Source organism: Rhamphochromis longiceps, linkage group LG7 (assembly GCF_057381845.1).
Source record: "Rhamphochromis longiceps isolate RC_006_pf linkage group LG7, R_longiceps_female_GT1.1, whole genome shotgun sequence".
Taxonomy (NCBI): domain Eukaryota; kingdom Metazoa; phylum Chordata; class Actinopteri; order Cichliformes; family Cichlidae; genus Rhamphochromis; species Rhamphochromis longiceps.
The window spans coordinates 12521879-12540201 of NC_140563.1; the positions used below are offsets into that span (position 1 = coordinate 12521879).

General features: G+C 40.8%; 2 protein-coding genes across 2 annotated transcripts; both read left to right on the forward strand.

The window, feature by feature from the left end:
- The first annotated feature begins 647 nt into the window (after positions 1-647).
- On the forward strand, positions 648-8995 carry znf592 (zinc finger protein 592). The gene is made up of 9 exons (XM_085412193.1): positions 648-808; positions 1220-3471; positions 3913-4091; positions 4188-4361; positions 4449-4608; positions 5127-5390; positions 6562-6674; positions 6759-6900; positions 6984-8995. The coding sequence occupies exons 2-9, from the start codon at positions 1240-1242 to the stop codon at positions 7482-7484; spliced, it is 3765 nt and encodes a 1254-aa protein (XP_085268319.1). The 5' UTR covers positions 648-808; positions 1220-1239; the 3' UTR covers positions 7485-8995.
- Positions 8996-10126: 1131 nt separating this feature from the next.
- On the forward strand, positions 10127-16485 carry kti12 (KTI12 chromatin associated homolog). The gene is made up of 9 exons (XM_085412194.1): positions 10127-10365; positions 12057-12108; positions 12216-12268; positions 12351-12406; positions 12491-12570; positions 12692-12851; positions 13625-13687; positions 15542-15610; positions 16261-16485. Exons 1-9 carry the CDS (start codon positions 10215-10217, stop codon positions 16402-16404), a joined length of 828 nt encoding a protein of 275 aa, XP_085268320.1. The 5' UTR covers positions 10127-10214; the 3' UTR covers positions 16405-16485.
- The last annotated feature ends 1838 nt before the right edge of the window (positions 16486-18323 follow it).

Genomic DNA, 18323 nt, shown 5'->3' on the forward strand with positions numbered 1-18323 from the left:
GCATGGATCTGATGAACACTTTAACAAATAACTGGAAGCCAAATGAACTTGGTAATTGGTGGTTATAGGGATGTTTATATATTTCTGATAGGATTAGTTTTATGTCTATGAATAGCTGTATACAGATATCACGGTTTACAAAACCGTAATTTAAAGGTATTTTGAGCATACATAGTATTTTGCACATCCCCTGAAGCTGAGAGATCTTTGCCAGGCAGACGTGTCTGATGAAAGGCACTGTTTTTGCATTTTGGGTCGTTTGGGGCTTGAATTTTTCTTTTAAATTCACCCAAATTAGGAGGACAAGGCTATATTTCTGTGTTTACTTTTCATTAACCAAAGACAAGAGCTTTAGGGAATTCGAAACAAGCTTTCCGACACCTATAATAATGTTATTTGTTTGCATTTCCAATATTATTAGTAGGATTTAGTGCCTCATTATACATTCACCCGGACTCAAGGTTTTTATTTGCATTAAATTTTAATATTGTTAGCATTACCCAACCTTACCGAACACCGAAGCTTCGTCGTTTGTGAGTTGCAACTCCGTCCTGAACCTGAATAAATATTTTGGTGGACCTTTAGTACTGTCGTTGAAAGCAGTCACTCCCGCTGCAACCTCAGGTCTGTAAGACAGCGCCGAGGGTTTCAATTTCCCACTGAGGAAAAGGAAAACGAAGTTAACGTTAGTAGCTTGTAGCCTAGCTATGAAACATTAAAACAGCCTAGCCTGCGAATATTTAGTGCAGACAGTTAAATGGCTGAGTAGCTAGTTTACTAGAGCTGTTTAACACACTCGGATCAAATGGTGAGCACCCTGTGTATCATTACGTGACGACTTTACTCGTTTGGCTGAATTATTTACGCTGTAGCATGTTGCTAAGATGGGGGCTAACTCGCTAGCTTAGCTCCATTTTACAGCTAGCTTGTTAGCTGGCTCCTGTGTGCATCTGTCATATAATTTGTCCAGTGAGTGGGTTTAAAGTTTGTGCTATCTGTTAAATCGCTTGTGTTGTGCGTGTTTTATTGCATATTTAGCATTAGCGCTGGAGATGTTGCCCACGTTTAGCTTGCTGGCTAAAGCTAGCGTTGACATATGACGCGTCTCATTTGCTAAATAGTTACTCTTCAGTTTATAAAACAGCTTTTTTTCTCTTTTAGTTTTTTATTGTAACAGTTCTTTATGCTCATGCTAAGTCACAGCTGCGTCTTTCTGTAGGTTTGTGAGACTGTACGGCCATGGGTGACATGAAGACCCCAGATTTTGATGATCTCCTGGCAGCTTTTGACATCCCAGATGCCACTGGATTGGATGCCAAAGAGCCCATCCAGGGGAGTCATGAGGAAACAGAAAGTCAGCTGAAACACACAGAGATGTGTCTGGATGACAGCTTACTGACTAACCAAGCTATACCACCCTCAGATGTCCCAGCTGTAAGTGTTATTGTGAAAAATACAAGTCGGCAGGAGTTACTTGAAGAATTTAGTGATAGACTTCACTCGGGACCAACATTGCAAAATGGATTTAGGGGACAAGACACTTCTGTGACCTCTGCTGAGACAACTAATACCAGCTTCTCCAAATCATTTGTGTCCACATTGAATGGGAAGGCTTCAAGTGAGCTTTCTGGAAAGCCACCTATACCAGATGAGGCACCATTGTTTCCTCAGGCACTTTCAGATTTAAGTCCAGTCTCCAGTCCTGAGCATGAAAACACCCAATCAAGCAGAGAGGAAATACTTCCAAATGAAGACAGACTATGTTTCCCAGAAGCTTCAGTTTTGGACACTTCAGTCTGTCACAATCCCAAAAGAATGGACCTTAGCATGTTTGATAACTCTTCCAAGGACTCTAATAATTACGAAAGCATACAGAGGATTAAAGGAGCAGAAAGTAGTAGAAGCGAGGAGCTTTCTGACATCTGTGGTAGTAGTGAAGCAGAGAAAACACCTGGACTACACAGTGAATTTCCTCCACAATTAGGAAACCAGAACTTCACTGAAACCAACTGGAATTCAGGAGCACCAGTGACTGTTCCCTTATCCCTTATTGCCCCTTATCCACATGTCAAGTCACAGACATGTAAATTATCCTCTTGTCTTGACGCTCTGGTGGCTCTGAATGCTAGAAAAGATCCCAATGAGCAGACAGATCACAGAGAATCCCCAGCTGTTCAAAGTGACTGCATGAAAGCTAGCCCCAAGGTCCCCATATCCCCACGAAGCCCCAGAAGTCCACTTGAAGCAGTAAAACGATTAAGGAAACCACCTGATAGCCCTGTGAGTATCTGCAGTGACAGTAGTGGCAAAGCATCCCCTGCAGTGGTATCTGGTTCACCTCCAGCCATACCTAAGGTCAGGATTAAGACCATTAAAACCACATCTGGGCAGATCAAGCGTACCGTCACCAGTGTGCTCCCAGATTCAGAAAATGAAGACGTGCATTCTGCCTACGAATCCTCTCCATCGCAGAGTATGATTAGTGATGATTCATACTGTAATGCATCTCCACATCAGTCTCAAGCTCCTGATGGTGTTGTTGGGGTGCCAAGTAAAGGTAATGCAGCCAATACAGCTTCGGCAAAAGTTTCAAACAGGAAGTCGGAGGAAAACTCCCGGAGGTCAGGTGTAATGCGCTCTGCACCAGTAGTCCGTAATACTAAAGTCAAAAGATCTGCCGCACATCAAGTGCACAAACCAAAGAGAGTATCAGCCACTACAGGCCATGCAACTACCACAAACTTCCTTCCAAAAGCAATGCACTTAGCTAGTCTAAACCTTGTCCCTCACAGCGTTGCTGCTTCAGTAGCTGCACGAACCACCTCCTATCAACAAAGTCAACGCACACTCTCCTCCACAGTGTACAGTACTGTCCCATTAGTGCATCAGGTCAAAACAGCCAATTCTTATCCCCACCTGTCTAATCCGAACCCATCTGCGGGAACTTTAAACAGACTGTTGAACAGTGCCAACCCTGTGCCTACATATGTGCCAAACTTGAACCCACCTCCGGGAACCAATATCAACCTTCCACCACATGGATACTGCTGCCTCGAGTGTGGGGACTCCTTTGGGGTGGAGAAGAGCCTCGCATTTCATTACAGTAGGAGGAGTGTCCACATTGAAGTAGGATGTACACACTGCGCAAAGACTTTGGTGTTTTTTAACAAGTGTGCCTTGTTGGCTCATGCAAGGGAACACAAGAACGGTGGCACAGTGATGCAGTGCACACAGCTCAATTTGAAGCCCATAGCAGAAGAAAAAATGTTTGTACCCCTGAGTAGTGAACTGGTTAGTGTGGGCACTTACTCCTCGCCATTAGTCTTGCCTAAAAGTGAGCCTGTCCTGCCCTTGTATCCGGAAAGCGTCATCCGCCATCGACTCCGTTGTTTGGAGTGTAACAAGCAGTTGCCTGACTACAAAGCACTCGCAGGCCATTACCAGAAGCTGTCAGAAGATACAGAAGAACTGGTGAGTAGCTAATTGACATTTTCAAGTATAAGGGTGACAACAAATCACTTGAGAAGACCACCTTGCAGAATTTAGCAAGTATCTAAGCCTATTAGTGCTTACTCTTAAATGTTTTTAATCTGTAAAAGTCACTCAAATCAAAGTAGAAAAGTGCGCTTCAGGGCATAGATTTATCATAATGAAGCAACACGATGCCTGGTGCCACTTTGTAGATAATTTATCTGATCTGTTTCTGATTGATTACTGAGGTACAGATGAGTAAGCTTATTCTAGCTAAAGAGAGAATACTGCTTTGTATAATTACTTACTTCATTGTAGCTGTTTTCTATAAAAACAAATGTATTTTCTCTATCACCAGATTTGTCCTTTTTAATGGCACCACTGTTTGTTTGTTTTCCACTCAAAACTGTCTTTTTGTTCTGTTCTGTTGTGAAATACCAGATCTGTAAAGGTTGCTCAATGCTGCTGCCCAACAAGTGCAGTTTCAGAGCTCACCTACGCATTCATGCACATAAGTCCCCTTACTGCTGCCCTGAGTGTGGTTCCCTGTGTCGTTCTGCAGACATCCAAAAGCACGTCAGGGAAAACTGCCTGCACTATGCTCGCAAGGCTTGGTACAAGTGAGTAACTTGGCAAGAAATGCAGGTTTTTTTTAAAAAAAAAACCCACAGTGTACAGTGCACTGTTGCAACAATTATGTTTTCCTTTTCTTCCAGATGTCTTCACTGTGATATGGTTTTCCGGACCCTTCAAGGACAAAAGACTCATATCGAAGAAAAACACTGTGAGGTCTTGTACAAGTGCTCCATCTGCCCGGTTGCATTCAAGACCTCCGACAACTGTGAACTGCATTTGAAAAATAAACACAGTACTAGCAAAACAACTCCAGAGTAAGTTAACATCTCATGACCTGACGGTTGAAAACTGTGGGCTTCTCCTCATAGGCTGCTTTAACAGTTTTTGCTTTCTTTTTGCAGGTTAATCTTAAAGTGTTCCTGTGAGAAAATGTTCAAGAAAAAGCAGCTACTGTTTCAGCATTTCTATCAGAATTCCAGCAAGCGTGTTACGTCTGTATTTAAGTGTCCAGAATGCAACTCAGTCTTTCCACAAAAGCTGCTATTAATGCAGCATTTCAAGGTTAGAATTAAATATATGCATTTTATTTAGATGTTTTACATGTTTATCATTTTTACCTCTCAGACATAAAAAGTGGTCAGTAAGCACTGGTGAGGTGTAGCACTGATGGTTGTCAGTATTTTTTAATATATTCCCTGCAAGTGATCCTTTAGGAGTTTAGGATGTCTATAGGAGTTTATATTTGCGGCCACACTTCTTATCTAAAATGATTTGTGCTAAAGTTGTCAGACATCTGGGGAAAAAAGGTTCCTTAGTCCATAGAAGAGTTATAAAGTGCATCCAGTAAAAGTAAGGTGCTGTGTCCTATCATGTTTACTTTTTTGGGTTTTTTTTTTTTTTTTTTTTTTAAAACCTTTAAAACCATACACCTGATACAGATCAATCAACACGGGAAATCATTAACTTATGCTCCAGCAGTAGTGTTCTTTTGTTAAAACACCAGCAAAGAAACAGTTAAATGTTACTGTGTAAATACGTTTGAGCATAATAATGTGAATTTTGTGTTTCCTGTTCTGCAGGGTGTGCATGTAGGAAACACGATTGAAGAGACAGAGAAGAAGAAAGAAACTAAGCATGCTGACTTGCACCAGGAGTCTCAGTCTATCCAAAAACAGAAGAGTCACTACCCTATTAAACAAACAGTTGCTACTAGAGAGAAATCTGAGCAAGACAGCAAAATCCTAAATCGTGTGAAACCCGCTGGATGGACATGTAACGAGTGCCTGCAGCAGTTCACTGAGCGAGATGCCTACGTTTCCCATTTGAAGACCACACACGGAAAGGTAAGGGTGCACTGACCCCGCACTGACGTCTGCTGATGCAAAACATTACTGAGTGTTGCGCTCTTATGTCTTGAGTTGGTGTCTTAAAATCTTGACAGATATACCGACAGTGTGCCACAGAAGACCGCTCAGACAGCAACATCAGTAAATCATGTAAAGCCTTGTCTGGGTTCCTGTATTAAAACTGTGGTACCTGGGTTTAGATGCCTTGAATTGGCATTTTTCCATATAAACACAATTATTTTTATTTTTTTAAGAATGTAAAATTTGTGTTTTGAATTGAAACTGGGTCATGTAGAATATACAGTATTACTCTGGAGCAGCTTGCCAATTACCACCACCCTCCTTTTTTTCCCATGCCCTCTGCTTTCTCCAGGATACACAGTGAGTTTTTAGACTCATTGGGCCTCAGTTCACACTGAGTAGAAATCGTCTTACCCTGCTACCAAATGAGTACAAATGCAAAATTATTCCCCATACACACTGCTCTGTTTTGTTTATTTTCTTTTTACTATACTGCTTTACATATTTTACCATACTGTTATACATATTACTATGCAACACGTTTAGCTCGAGATGGATCATGGAGAAAGCTGTAGAGCTTTCATCACTACACCAAAATAGCACAGAATTTCCAGCTCAAGAAACTGAAACAATAACGTTCTCAAAGCAAACACTTTTTCCTAGTTTGTTCTGTTAGAATGAAATACAGAATAAAATAAAAATATAGTAGATAAAAATAACAGAAGTGATGAGAGTCCCCTGTGCTGTAAACTGTGACTCAAGTTAAATAAAAAAAAAAAAATAGAAGGGGTGGGTGAGGTTTATTATGTTTATTATGAACATATTTTGTTTTTGTGCGTAATGGAAATAAAGTAATTGAACCAGTAGAAAAAAATACTTAGTTGAGTACGTGTTTGGGAAATACTATTAGTTGGACCAGTAGTATTTCACAGCTGTGAGTAGCCAACGAGCAGTAGGGCAGAAATGAGTCCTGTACCTCTAAGTCAGAGTTTTTAGGTCAACCAGTATAAGCAAGATGCATTTTTATTCTGGTTTGAATTCCCAGTTAGATCCAAAATTGTCTGTTTCAAGGCTGATGCTTAAATAATTCACTTAAGCTCATCTTGTCATTCCTACAAATTATTTATTTTTATTTTTTTGTCAACAGTCCGTGAAGAAGTATCCCTGTCGACACTGTGTGTTGTCTTTCAACACTGCAATCAGTCTGAGACGACACATTCGCAATGATCATGATGGGAAAAAGAGGACTTATACCTGTTGGTAAGATTTTGAAAATGTATAAATAATAATAGTAACTTTGGCCACAAAGCAGTTTTTAATTGTTGCTCCATCCCTGTTTGTTAGGTATTGCATGGACAAGAAGACAATATTCACGTCAAGTGTGATGTTGAAGAACCACATCAGCCTTATGCATGGAATAAAAAATCCTGATCTTAGCCAAATGCCAAAAATGCCCATCCAAGTAGACAAAAATGCTTTGGACAAGGTAGCAATTTATTATTTCTCAACACAAACATAAATGCTTCCAATCTGCTCACTGGTCTAAACTGCATAACTTGTGATTTCCAGAGGCTTGTATCAGCAACACCTGATGTGGGCACACAGATGGAGGTTCAGGATCCTGCAGGTAGTCTCGAGGCTCCTTCAGCTAAGCGTCTGAAAACTCAGTTCCGCTGTTCGAAGTGTGGCTTCGTCACAGACAACAGCACAGAGTTCCAGCAGCATATACCTCAGCATAAAACCGACGAGAACACTCCTCAGTGCCTTCACTGTGGCCTGTGTTTCACGTCCGTGCTGTCTCTCAATAGACATCTTTTCATCGTACACAAAGTCAAAGATCCAGAGGAAGAGGAGAAAAAAGTAGAGGGAGATATTAAAGAGAAGGAGCAGGATAATCAGCTGGCTGGATCAGCAGAATCTGATGAGGAAAACGATTTGTTTCACCAGCTAAACAAATCTGATCCCTCACCGGCCGGAGAGCAAGAAAGTCCGCACTGCTCCACGAGCACAGACTGTAACTTAAATCTGAGCACTCACTCTCAGACACAAGCAGTCTCTCTCCAGCAGTGAGAGCCACCTCAGCTCCTGTTTAAAGCTGCTTTAATATCCTCAGTTTTCATGTGAAAGTCATAAGGGATGCTTGATGTTTTTAGGCAGGTGGTACAAAGATGTAATGCCTTTAATTTGGACAACCTATTTAGAGGCGGTGCAGTATATTCCAGCAGATACATATATTTAATACAGAACAAATATTTTCATATTATTTTTTTGTTTTTTAATTTAACCTTGTATGTTGGTAATATATTAATCTTGCCTTTCACATATAACTGCACTCATCACTCATACTACGGTTAAACATTTCCCCCTTCTGTTTTTTTCTTTTTTCGTCAAAATTTTTTGCTTAACATTTTCCATCCACCCTGGCAGGAGACTCAGGAATGTGTGTTTGTTTTACGGTCTGGTATTGATTATTGTAACAGTGTATTGGTGGAGTTTCAGGTATTGTTTCAAATTATTTAATGCCTCACACTAAATCCTGAATGATTCAGGCTGCTTTTTTAATATTAGTAGGTTTTTATTTTTTACGAAACACAGTATAATTGATTGTTCATGTAAAAGCAGTAATTACAAGTTCATGGTTTGGCCTTTTTTTAAAAAAAAAAAAAACAATTTTATACTGTCTGTTTTGGGGGTGTTCTTTCACGTGTTTGGGAGAAACAAAGAGGTATTACATGTGTTCTGCAGCAGTATTGCTGTATTGAAAATACCTCAAATTGCCAGAAGTGTTTTTTTTTTTTTTTTTTGTTTTTGTTTTTTTGGTTTTTTTTTCCAGCAAGTGAACGGTCAATGTTACGTCAAATCAGGGTACATTTGTTGAGGATGATCCAGAGAAGGTGTGAGAGTGAAATTCATCAGCATGTCAGAGTTAATGTTTTATGAATCAGCACCTGGGAACGTGAATGGGAATGCAGTGACTTAAAATAAAAAAATATCTTAGATTAGCACTTGGCAAAAGGGGGATACTTTTCGGTTGCAGGCTCTGATATGTGAAGCGACACCTCGTTTTGTATTGACTACGTGACAGTTCCTACCTCCGTGGTAAATGGCAGTGATTGTTAAACGTCGAAAGGCTTCGAGAAGTTGCAGTTAATCTCAGTGCAATGTAAAAAAATTAGTTTTAAAAATGTATTATCCCACATTAATAAATTTTATAAATTATTTTGGGAATGACATTAAGTCTTTTTATGGTCATATTGACTCAACTGACAAGTGAACTTTTCTATGAAAGTGCTGTGTGAGCTCTTTGATTCTCTGTAAGCCCTCGAATCACCACACTGCAGCTGCTTACCTGCAGGGGCTGAGAGGAATTACTTGTTCACTGTTTGTCTTTTTGTAATGCTTGTCGAAAGATATTTGTACTTTTTGATACTGTGTACAGTGAGGACTTGGTTAAGAATTTGTGTACCTACAGTAGCCAATTAAACTTGGATTTACAGCATTTCTTAAGCCATTTCATCTGTTCAGCATGCAGTGGTCTACGTGCCTTGCTGTTACATTAAAGTACTTACAAATAAATTGGTGCATTTAATTACAGATCTGCTCTGTCTTGTCTTTCATTACAGACCTGCTGGGTTGAAAGAATTTAATGTAATCGGGGTGTGATAATCAGTAGTTTTGCGACGAGGTCACGTGCTTAAAATCGTCACAGCAAGTCAGAAAGGCACAAGGCACTCTAATGTGCATCATGCATCCAATAAGCAACAACCACAGATGGATGACTTCATCCCATTAGAATATTAAGCCGATCCTGTCTCAGTATAACTGCCTGTACCCAAAGTAACAGAAGAGATTTCTTTTAATTGACCAGCTCCAAATTAATTGGAAGCACATCTGAGAAATGAAAGGCACTGTGACAAAGATGTGCAGGGGAGGACTCCTGTCTTCTTTCATCCTTATCTCATACATTGCTTTGACAACTTCAATGACTCTTGATTTGACTGAGCTGAGAAATAAAGTTTCAAAGCTCAAGGTGAATCCCAGGGGGAATCTGTGGGCAACGGGTAAGTTAAAAATTACACTGCTGAATGATTGTTTCTTTGTTCTGTTTGAAAATGCAATATTTACAGAGAGTTTGCATGTTTCATTTAATAAGGACATTTCATGGGCAAGAAGAGCATTGTGGATAGTTCCTTTGTGAATTCTGCCTTTGAGAATATAAAAGATACAGCTGAAGGCAGAGATGTGAGACCTCTGCACGGAGTGGAAGACCTGCAGGCGCTCCTCATCCATATTCTGAAAACTGCCCAACAAGGAGAGCAGGCACTAGACAGGTGAGTTATGTATTATTACTCAGTCTAATACCGCTGTTAATCCTTCCATTGTACAGCTTTCTGTGTTTTTCTCATGCATTTAGAGAAGAAGGACATCCAGTTCGATCAGTTGTTGCGTGACATCCTGCTGATGAAGAGGGTTTCTGCTCTTGTGAAAATCAGCTAAATTATGTTTTGTTTTTTGTCTAACATAACACGTATATGTTGGCAAGTGAGAAACACTTCTGTTGTTTTACTTTATATTGTCTATGACTTTATTAAAAGCGCAGAGAATGTATTGGAAGTCTGTGTTTTCATCTATGTTCAAGTCACATTCGCACACACACAGTACCTTCAGATAATCAAGTTTCTGGCGCCCCCTGCCGGTCGGTAAGGGGAAAAACCGCTTTTAGTTAACATATCCGGGTGAAAGTGGCAACGTGCTTTTTATCACATCCCAGGGTAGTTTGAGTGGCAACTAGCCCCAGTTATGCCCCTAATAGTGATGTGTGGTTATCCCTGTAGTGGTAAGTCACGAAGGGCAGAAGAGCTGAAGGTGTATTTTGAAGAAAGCACAGAAAGAAAGGTTCATATTGTTGGAGACGGAAGCCTGGGCGTTGAGAAAAACACTGTTTACGCAGGCAAGTAAGCTTAGCACGCCTTCATTAGTGTGCTTCTTAAAGCTTTTCAGCTTCCAGGGCTTTCAGTCTTACTTGGCATATTTTTGTATGTTATTAGCCACATAATACTGAGGTAACATCACCGGCCTTACACGAAGCTTAGCCGGGGGAATAAACAACAGAGGCAGGAGTGCTTATTCAGCGTTTGCGCTTATCGATGCTTGGGGCGGCTTTAAAGTTCATGACAATTACAACTGTGTTCGCCTGCTTTATGAGCGCTACTATTCAATTAATTTTACTTATTTAGCGTTAGCAGCAGTAGTAGTTAGTAGTAGAGACAGTCCAGTAATCTCTTATGAACAGGCACCTGGCGAAGGTGGGGAAGAAGGATTGCTCTTTAACAGTAAGAGACCCTACAAAACCAGTTAAAGAAGGGGCAACCATCGAGGATGATTGGTTGGAGGCTAGAGAAAAGAAAGGAGACTATTAGCAACAAATAGAACAAAAGTTAATTTCATGCTGTAGTAGCATATAAATGCATAGGGAGTGAAAGGGGCATCAAGTCGATGTGCTTACTGCATAGTGGAAAATCCCTCAGCAGCAGCTATATTCCTAAGAGATTGGATCCAAGCCTTTTTTTCAGGCTAATTTGAAAAGTAGAGAGAGTGTCCTGTAAGCCAAACTGGGAGCTGGTTCCACAGCAGAGTTGCCTGATAGCGCCCATTCTACTTTTACAAACCCCTGAAATCACATGTAAGCGGAAACTGCTAGTAATAGAGTAGTATGGTACTAGGAATGGGAAATATATCATGACATTTCAAAAAACACTTGCGATTATGAGATTTATTATGATGTAGGGGGGGGAAGCGACATTTTATCGACGTTTGCAGCAGCAGGATTCCTAAATGAGTAACTGAAGGGCAGTTTCAATTCTCCTTCTCCAATGAGCTGCTGTTATTGATGACACACTTCCTAATTTGAAGAGCAATGGTACAATGGCAGCAGCATTATTGTGCAAAAGTAATAACACAGCAACAGATACAGTGACACAGCATAAGTCATAAGCCTGGGTAGTGTTTTCCCTGCAAATTTTAAGTATAAAGTAGTTGCTTAATACTTTAGTTTAACAATAACGCGTGCAGCCGGCCATGCTCAGTGAAGTCATTTTATTTACTTCTGGGTCTAACATAACCAGCTGATTGTATCTCCTCCTTTATAGACTGGTGGTAAAAAACAAAACAAAAAAAAAACCTGGGTTTTTTGCTTCAAGCTGCAAGTTTGTGTCCACAGTTAGTGACAACAGTTTTCTTGGATATTTTGAAAAGTACACTGCTTTGCTGAAAGTTGTTGACTCAACTCCCTTTTTAGCTACCAAATGACCATCAGAGGCTCTTGCTCTCACAAATGCCTGGGCTTGTCTCGTTGTGTGCATTAGGGAATTTAAGCAGGATGTTGCTATAGCAACTACATAATAATATGATACTTTGATATTCATATTATTATTGTGGGTGATATGACATGGCACATCACTTGGACCTGATCATTTTAACTGTGTTACTGTTACATTGCTATTATGCTTTTAGAATTAAACATTTTGTTTTTCAAAATTTTAGTTCTTTATTATTTCCGTAATTGTTAACATGACTAAGGAGACTGTTTGCTTCAACTGGGCAGACTTCTGCATTTACTTAATTTTACTGGAAATGTTTCAGATTCCCAAAAGGAGAAAACTGTCAGAGCGTCTCTGAAAGCTGAAGTGGAGAGGTGAGTGTTTAAAAATCTGTTGTAGGAGCTGATGTTGCACAAAACCCACACATATTTTAATGCTAATTCTTTTTTTGGTTTTTCTGGGTTGTTTTTTTTTTTTTTAGGAAAGTCAACAAGGATGACATTGTTATTCTAGACTCATTAAATTACATAAAAGGTAAGTCTTACTACTTATTCTGTAATTGTCACAGTTACATTAAATATTGTGATTTGTAGTTTAAAATTTAAATATGTTACAGGCTACCGCTATGAACTGTTCTGCCTCATCAAACATGCACAGACTCCACACTGCTTGGTAAGTAGACAATTAAACATACATTTTGAAAAAATGTTACCTTCAAATGCAATCGTGGTATGTTTGCGGGTTTTCTTTGTTAAGGTCTACAGTTTGACGTCCCATGAAGAGAGCTCATTATGGAACACAAACAGAGATGCTGCTGATGAGTACAATCAGGACATGTGAGTGAGAAGCCTCAGTATGAGAGCACGACTCTTACCTTACCTGCACTGTTGCATGTCTTTTTTGTTTTTATTTTTATTTTTTTTGCAAACTGTCTCACATGCATTTGGTGTTTTGAAGCTTTGACGCATTAGTTCAGCGATTTGAAGCTCCGGATTCCAGAAACCGATGGGACAGCCCTCTCTTCACTATTCTGAAAGATGACACACTTCCAGTTGAAGCCATTTCTGATGCGCTTTTCAAAAGAAAAGCACCCCCACCGAACCAGTCTACTCAGAGTGTAAGTCTAAGGCTACGTCCACACTAGCCCGGATAGATTTGAAAACGGCGTTTTCGTCTGAAAATGCTCCGCATCCACACTTTCGCTTTCAGTCATTTTCACAGAGTTGTCCGTCCACGTTGAAACGGCCCGAAAACGCTTACGTTCCAGTACTGCGCATGCTTGAAACAAAAGACAATTCGACTTGCCTCATTTCTGTCTGCCGTTTATTTACTTTCCGGCTCCTTGAAACATCGCGGCAAAATGTCGAGGAGAAGCACCGAGTTTTTTAAACGGACTAACAATGAGGTGGAGTTGTTGCTGAGGGTAACACAAAAGTACAAAGTTGCAAAAGCGAGTGAGAATTAAAGAATTTGAAGAAAAGCTGTCTGAAGCATGTGCAAACTGATAGTAATCTTTAATAGGGCTGTCAAAATTGAGAGCAAACAAAGCAACCGCTGTATAATGCCCTCCGCTAACTTAGTTTAATTGGTCACTTGACTGCATCACATGACTAAAATGTGTCATCGTTTTCCAAATGGCTCCGTTTTCGCTGTCCACACTGCGACGCGACAGCACCGTTTTCAAATGTATGCATTTTCGAGACTCAGTGTGGACGGGAGGCCAAAACGGAGAGAAAACGATGCATTTTCAAACGAAAGCACATTAGTGTGGACATAGCCTAAGAGACACTAGTTACAATCAGTCTGGAAATCTACAATATTTACTGCATGCATGTTTTGTTTTTTTTTGTCTGATTGTGAAGGAAACCTATTTTCTTTTCTTCTCTGTAGCAACCACTGTCATCAGCAAACTTTTTATACGAGTTGGACAAGATCACTCAAGATGTCTTGATGGTATGTTTTTTTTTGTTTGTTTGTTTGTTTTTTCTAGTTTCACATCATTTACTGGTCATTCAGGTAGTTTCCCATGATATTTTTTTCACTGAGCTGGACTGCTTTTTGAGTTATGTCATATTCTAAGTGAAATATGACAGAAGAGTCTTTTTCAGAAAAATGTTTACAAATCCTTTGTTGGGGTATCAACATTCCTCTGCATAATGTAGACTTTGTTCTATGACTCAGAAGGTATTACATGTATTTACAGCTTTATACGTTACATCACCAGCCAAGATGCAATTATGAGTGAAGCGCTGATGAGGTATTTATCTTGGCACACAATAATAGCCCGGTTCAGGTTCAGGTACAGGTTACTGTTCTGCAGTCGTGAGTCATCCATCCTCACATGCAAACACATGCAAATGGACAACAAATGCGCATAGTGCAAAATATGAAATTAAATAACAGCTAATTCTAATTAATTTTGGTTATCACGTAGCCCTTGAAAGTGACATAGCTGTTCCTGTGAAGTAATGACTGCTCGAACAAAGCTGTTAATTAAACCTTGTCGGTCTATTACATTCACCTTGCAAAGGGTGTGAGTCGTCAAGAAAAAGTGAACCAGCCAACCGCTGCAGGCTTCCTAGGTGCAGGGGCTCTAAGTTCAGCTGTGGTTCACCAGTCAGCCTGTTAGATGACTGAACAGTTCGATTCGTTTACAGATAAGTATCCAGACCACAAGCCCAAAGAAAGAGATAAATCGGATTAAACAAAAGAACGATAAAATAAACCCATCGCAGTTTTATCAATGTGGAAACCAGAAAGCCTTCTCAAACGGGAGACTCGCTGGTGCACACAGCTTCAAAGACATTCATAACACTGAACTTCAACAGTCTGACCCTTAATAGATGTGACATTGTGTTTATGAGTGCATCTAAAATCAGTGATCATATTTTTTGCTTGCCTCATTTTATTCACTTTTGTCAATCACGTTGAACTGGTTTTCAGCATGAGTAACATCAGTTTAGCATGAGGTAAAGTGAATGGGGTCAAGCACATGCTCAGTGGGCCTTAAAATCTCTGATTTCACCATTGTTTCCAAATATTTACACTACAACTGATTTGAGGGGAACCGGTCTAAAGTCGTTAAAAGTTTGGGGATAACTACATTTGGCATTAGGCATTTAAACTATATGAATGGGTACTTGCTGTTTATAAAGATTTGTTTAAAACACAATAAAATCACAGGACTCAGATGTTGAGCTCAAGATTTGAGTAAATGCCCACAAATATTATTAGGTCAGTGAGATTTTTTCACAGTCATGGAGTGAAAATCTACATCCTGCGATCAATGTTAAAGTACTGACTGTGGCTGTGTGAAATTCCTGGATCTCAATGCTAAAATCCAAAGTGTTGAAAGGATTATAAAAACAATCGACAGCTTTAGCTGTTAACTGCTGACTGTCCAACGTTTAATAAAAAATGAATGCACCCCTGCACGTTGTAAGTGTGGGAATTTCTGTCTGCCATTCATGACATGAGCATGGCATGATTACCAAAACAAGGCAACAGAGTAAAAACATATAAATCAGCAAAAAAAATCAATAATAAAAAATAACCTCCTCTTTGTCTTTGTTTTGAGCTCATGTATTTGTTAGCATGCCACATGTTGCACTTCCTTCTTTTTGCGATTTCACACAGATCACGACGTTCTGTTGCACAATATCTGCAAAAGTTTCCAGCAAAATAAATTAAGAGGAGTAAATACTTCTCTAATTCTGATTCATTGTTCCTTATACTCTTTGTAGAGATCCCTTTTTTAAAAATTCATTTTTATATGTGTGTTTGATAAATGTAATTAAATGTTTTCAGGCGATTTTTAACGCCCAGAAGACGAGCGTTCCCGGGGATCTTATCGCAGTTCCAGGAGCTTCGGAAAAGATATCCTTTTTTAAACACAACTTGCGTGTGCCCAGTTATTTTGAACACACAATTTTGATTAATATTTTCACATTAAACAGATTTTTGTAGTTCCGTGTGGGACGTCTGTCATATTTAATGACTGTGTGAAATGCTAATTTTCGTTTACCTCCCGGGGTTAATCACCTCCCCTCAATAGCGGGGGGGACAACACTGTTCTATCTGAAAGCATTAGATGAGGAGGTGGAGGAATGTGTGGCCATCACATGACTTAAAAGAAAGGTGGATCTACTAAGCAATGTTAAAGGTCTTGTCTGTAATTGCATGCTGTGGGATGTGTGGTGGGGAGAAACCAAATTATATTTGTGGATTTTCATTGGTTGCAGGACTGTGAAGCACCTTCTCAGAACCAGCCACTTTGATTTTCTTCTTTGAAGATGTTGGTCCAAGCACAGCATAACTTAAAAGCACATCATCTTCTGTTCTGGCCAACCTTTAATAAAATGGGCATAATCTGAATTTGAAATGATGCCAGCAACATTCAGTACAGGTTATTTCGTCCTGTTGTCCTGCTCAAAGGTTTAAATGCAATACTGGGGCTTGGAGATAATTTGGGCTTCTGTTAGGTTCTACCTGTGGTATTTTTCTTGTTCCTTAACTCGCTGTTAAACATTGAGCTCACCAGAAATGTCAACATGGCAGAGCTGCGGAAATTACGGCGCCAGTTCATCAGCTACACCAAGCTGCACCCGACAGAAAACACGGGACAAATTGCTAATATGTTTGTTCAGTATTTAAATAAGAGTCTGCACTGACAGTGTGTAGTGTTTGGGGTTTTTTGTTTTTTTGGGGGGGCGGGGGTTGCAGTTGTTCCGTGACAAATAAATGTATTTAACAAAAACATCCTGTTTTTGCTGTTCTTGGTTATATTTTTAAATTTGTGTACTTTCTAGGACCTTTTTGGCCTTCCTCACCATATGGGATTTGCTCAGTCTTGGCAAAACCCCAAATAGCTTCAATGTTAGTCCAAGCAGATCAAGAATTTATTTTCTTGACCTACCTGGACTTAAAAATTAACCTATTTTGCATTTCACCTACTTGGACTAGGTATCTTGCGCCAGTTTTTAAGAGCAAGGGTCATGTGTAGTAACTACAGAGGAATAAGCCACATTATGAAGCTATGGAAAAGAGTTGAAGCTAGTTTAAGTAATCAGTGAGCAGCAGTATGGCTTCATGCTGAGAAAGAGGACTAGAGATGCCATGTTTTCTTTAGGAGTTTTAACAGAGAAGTATAAAGAAGTTAAGGAGTTGGCACTGTGTCTTTGTGGGCCTAGAGACAGCATATCCTCCAGAGAACTAAGGAAAAGAGAATCTAACTATTGAACTTTTTTGTTTGATTTTCTTCCTCTTTGAAACTCAAAGAGGCCACCCAAGCACATGAGAAAGCACATGATGTCCTCTATTTAGTACATCTGGACTTAGTAGGGTAGCTCAAATAAGTCAGACACTTCACACCTCCTCTATTCACCCTGCTCACTCCCCCCCACCCCCAACAACAGCATCCAATACACACTCAACACAAGGCTCCAGCCTGTCTCTCTCAACCACCCAGGTTAGGAGGGAACTGAGGAGGATTAATGGCAAGAAGGCAGCGGGTCCAGGTGGCATCAGCTCGAGGGTCGTCAGGTCCTGCGCGGACCAACTGTGTGGGGTGATGGAGCACCTCTTCAACCTGAGCCTGAGGTTGGGAAGAGTCCCACAGCTCTGGAAAACCTCCTGTGTTGTACCAGTGCCAAAGACTTCACGCCCCAAGGACCTCAACAGCTACAGGCCGGTGGCTCTGACATCCCACCTGATGAAGACCCTGGAGCGGTTGGTCCTGGCTCAGCTTCGGCGCCTAATAAGCTCATCACTGGACCCACTTCAGTTTGCCTACCAGCCTGGCATTGGAGCGGATGATGCCGTCATTCACCTCCTACATCGTTCCCTCGCTCACCTGGAGACCGCTGGAAGCACTGTGAGAATCATGTTCTTTGATTTCTCCAGTGCCTTCAACACCATTCTTCCCTCGGTTCTAAAGGACAAGCTGGTGAACTCTGGAGTGGACCATCACCTCACTACCTGGATCCTGGACTACCTCACCGACCGACCACAGTATGTGAGGACTCAGGGCTGTGTGTCGGACAGGGTCGTCTGCAGTACGGGGGCCCCACAGGGAACGGTTCTGGCTCCGTTCCTCTTCACCATCTACACTGCAGACTTCTCCCACAATTCCACCCAGTGCTTCCTGCAGAAGTTCTCTGATGACTCTGCAATAGTCGGCCTCATCACTGATGGGGACGACAAGGAGTACAGAGGACTGACTCAAGACTTTGTGGACTGGTGCCAGCTGAACTACCTCCAGATCAACGCCAGTAAAACCAAGGAACTGGTGGTAGACTTCCGCAGGCACAAGCATTCTCCACTGCAACCACTGAACATCCAAGGTATGGACATTGAGGCTGTGGACAGCTACAGGTACCTTGGTGTTCATCTGAACAATAGACTGGACTGGACTCATAACTCAGACGCCCTCTACAGGAAAGGGCAGAGCAGGCTGTACCTGCTGCGGAGACTCAGGTCGTTTGGAGTGGAGGGCCCACTCCTGAAGAAATTCTATGACTCTGTTGTGGCTTCTGCTATCTTTTATGGTGTGGTCTGCTGGGGCGGCAGCATCTCTGCTGGGGACAGGAAG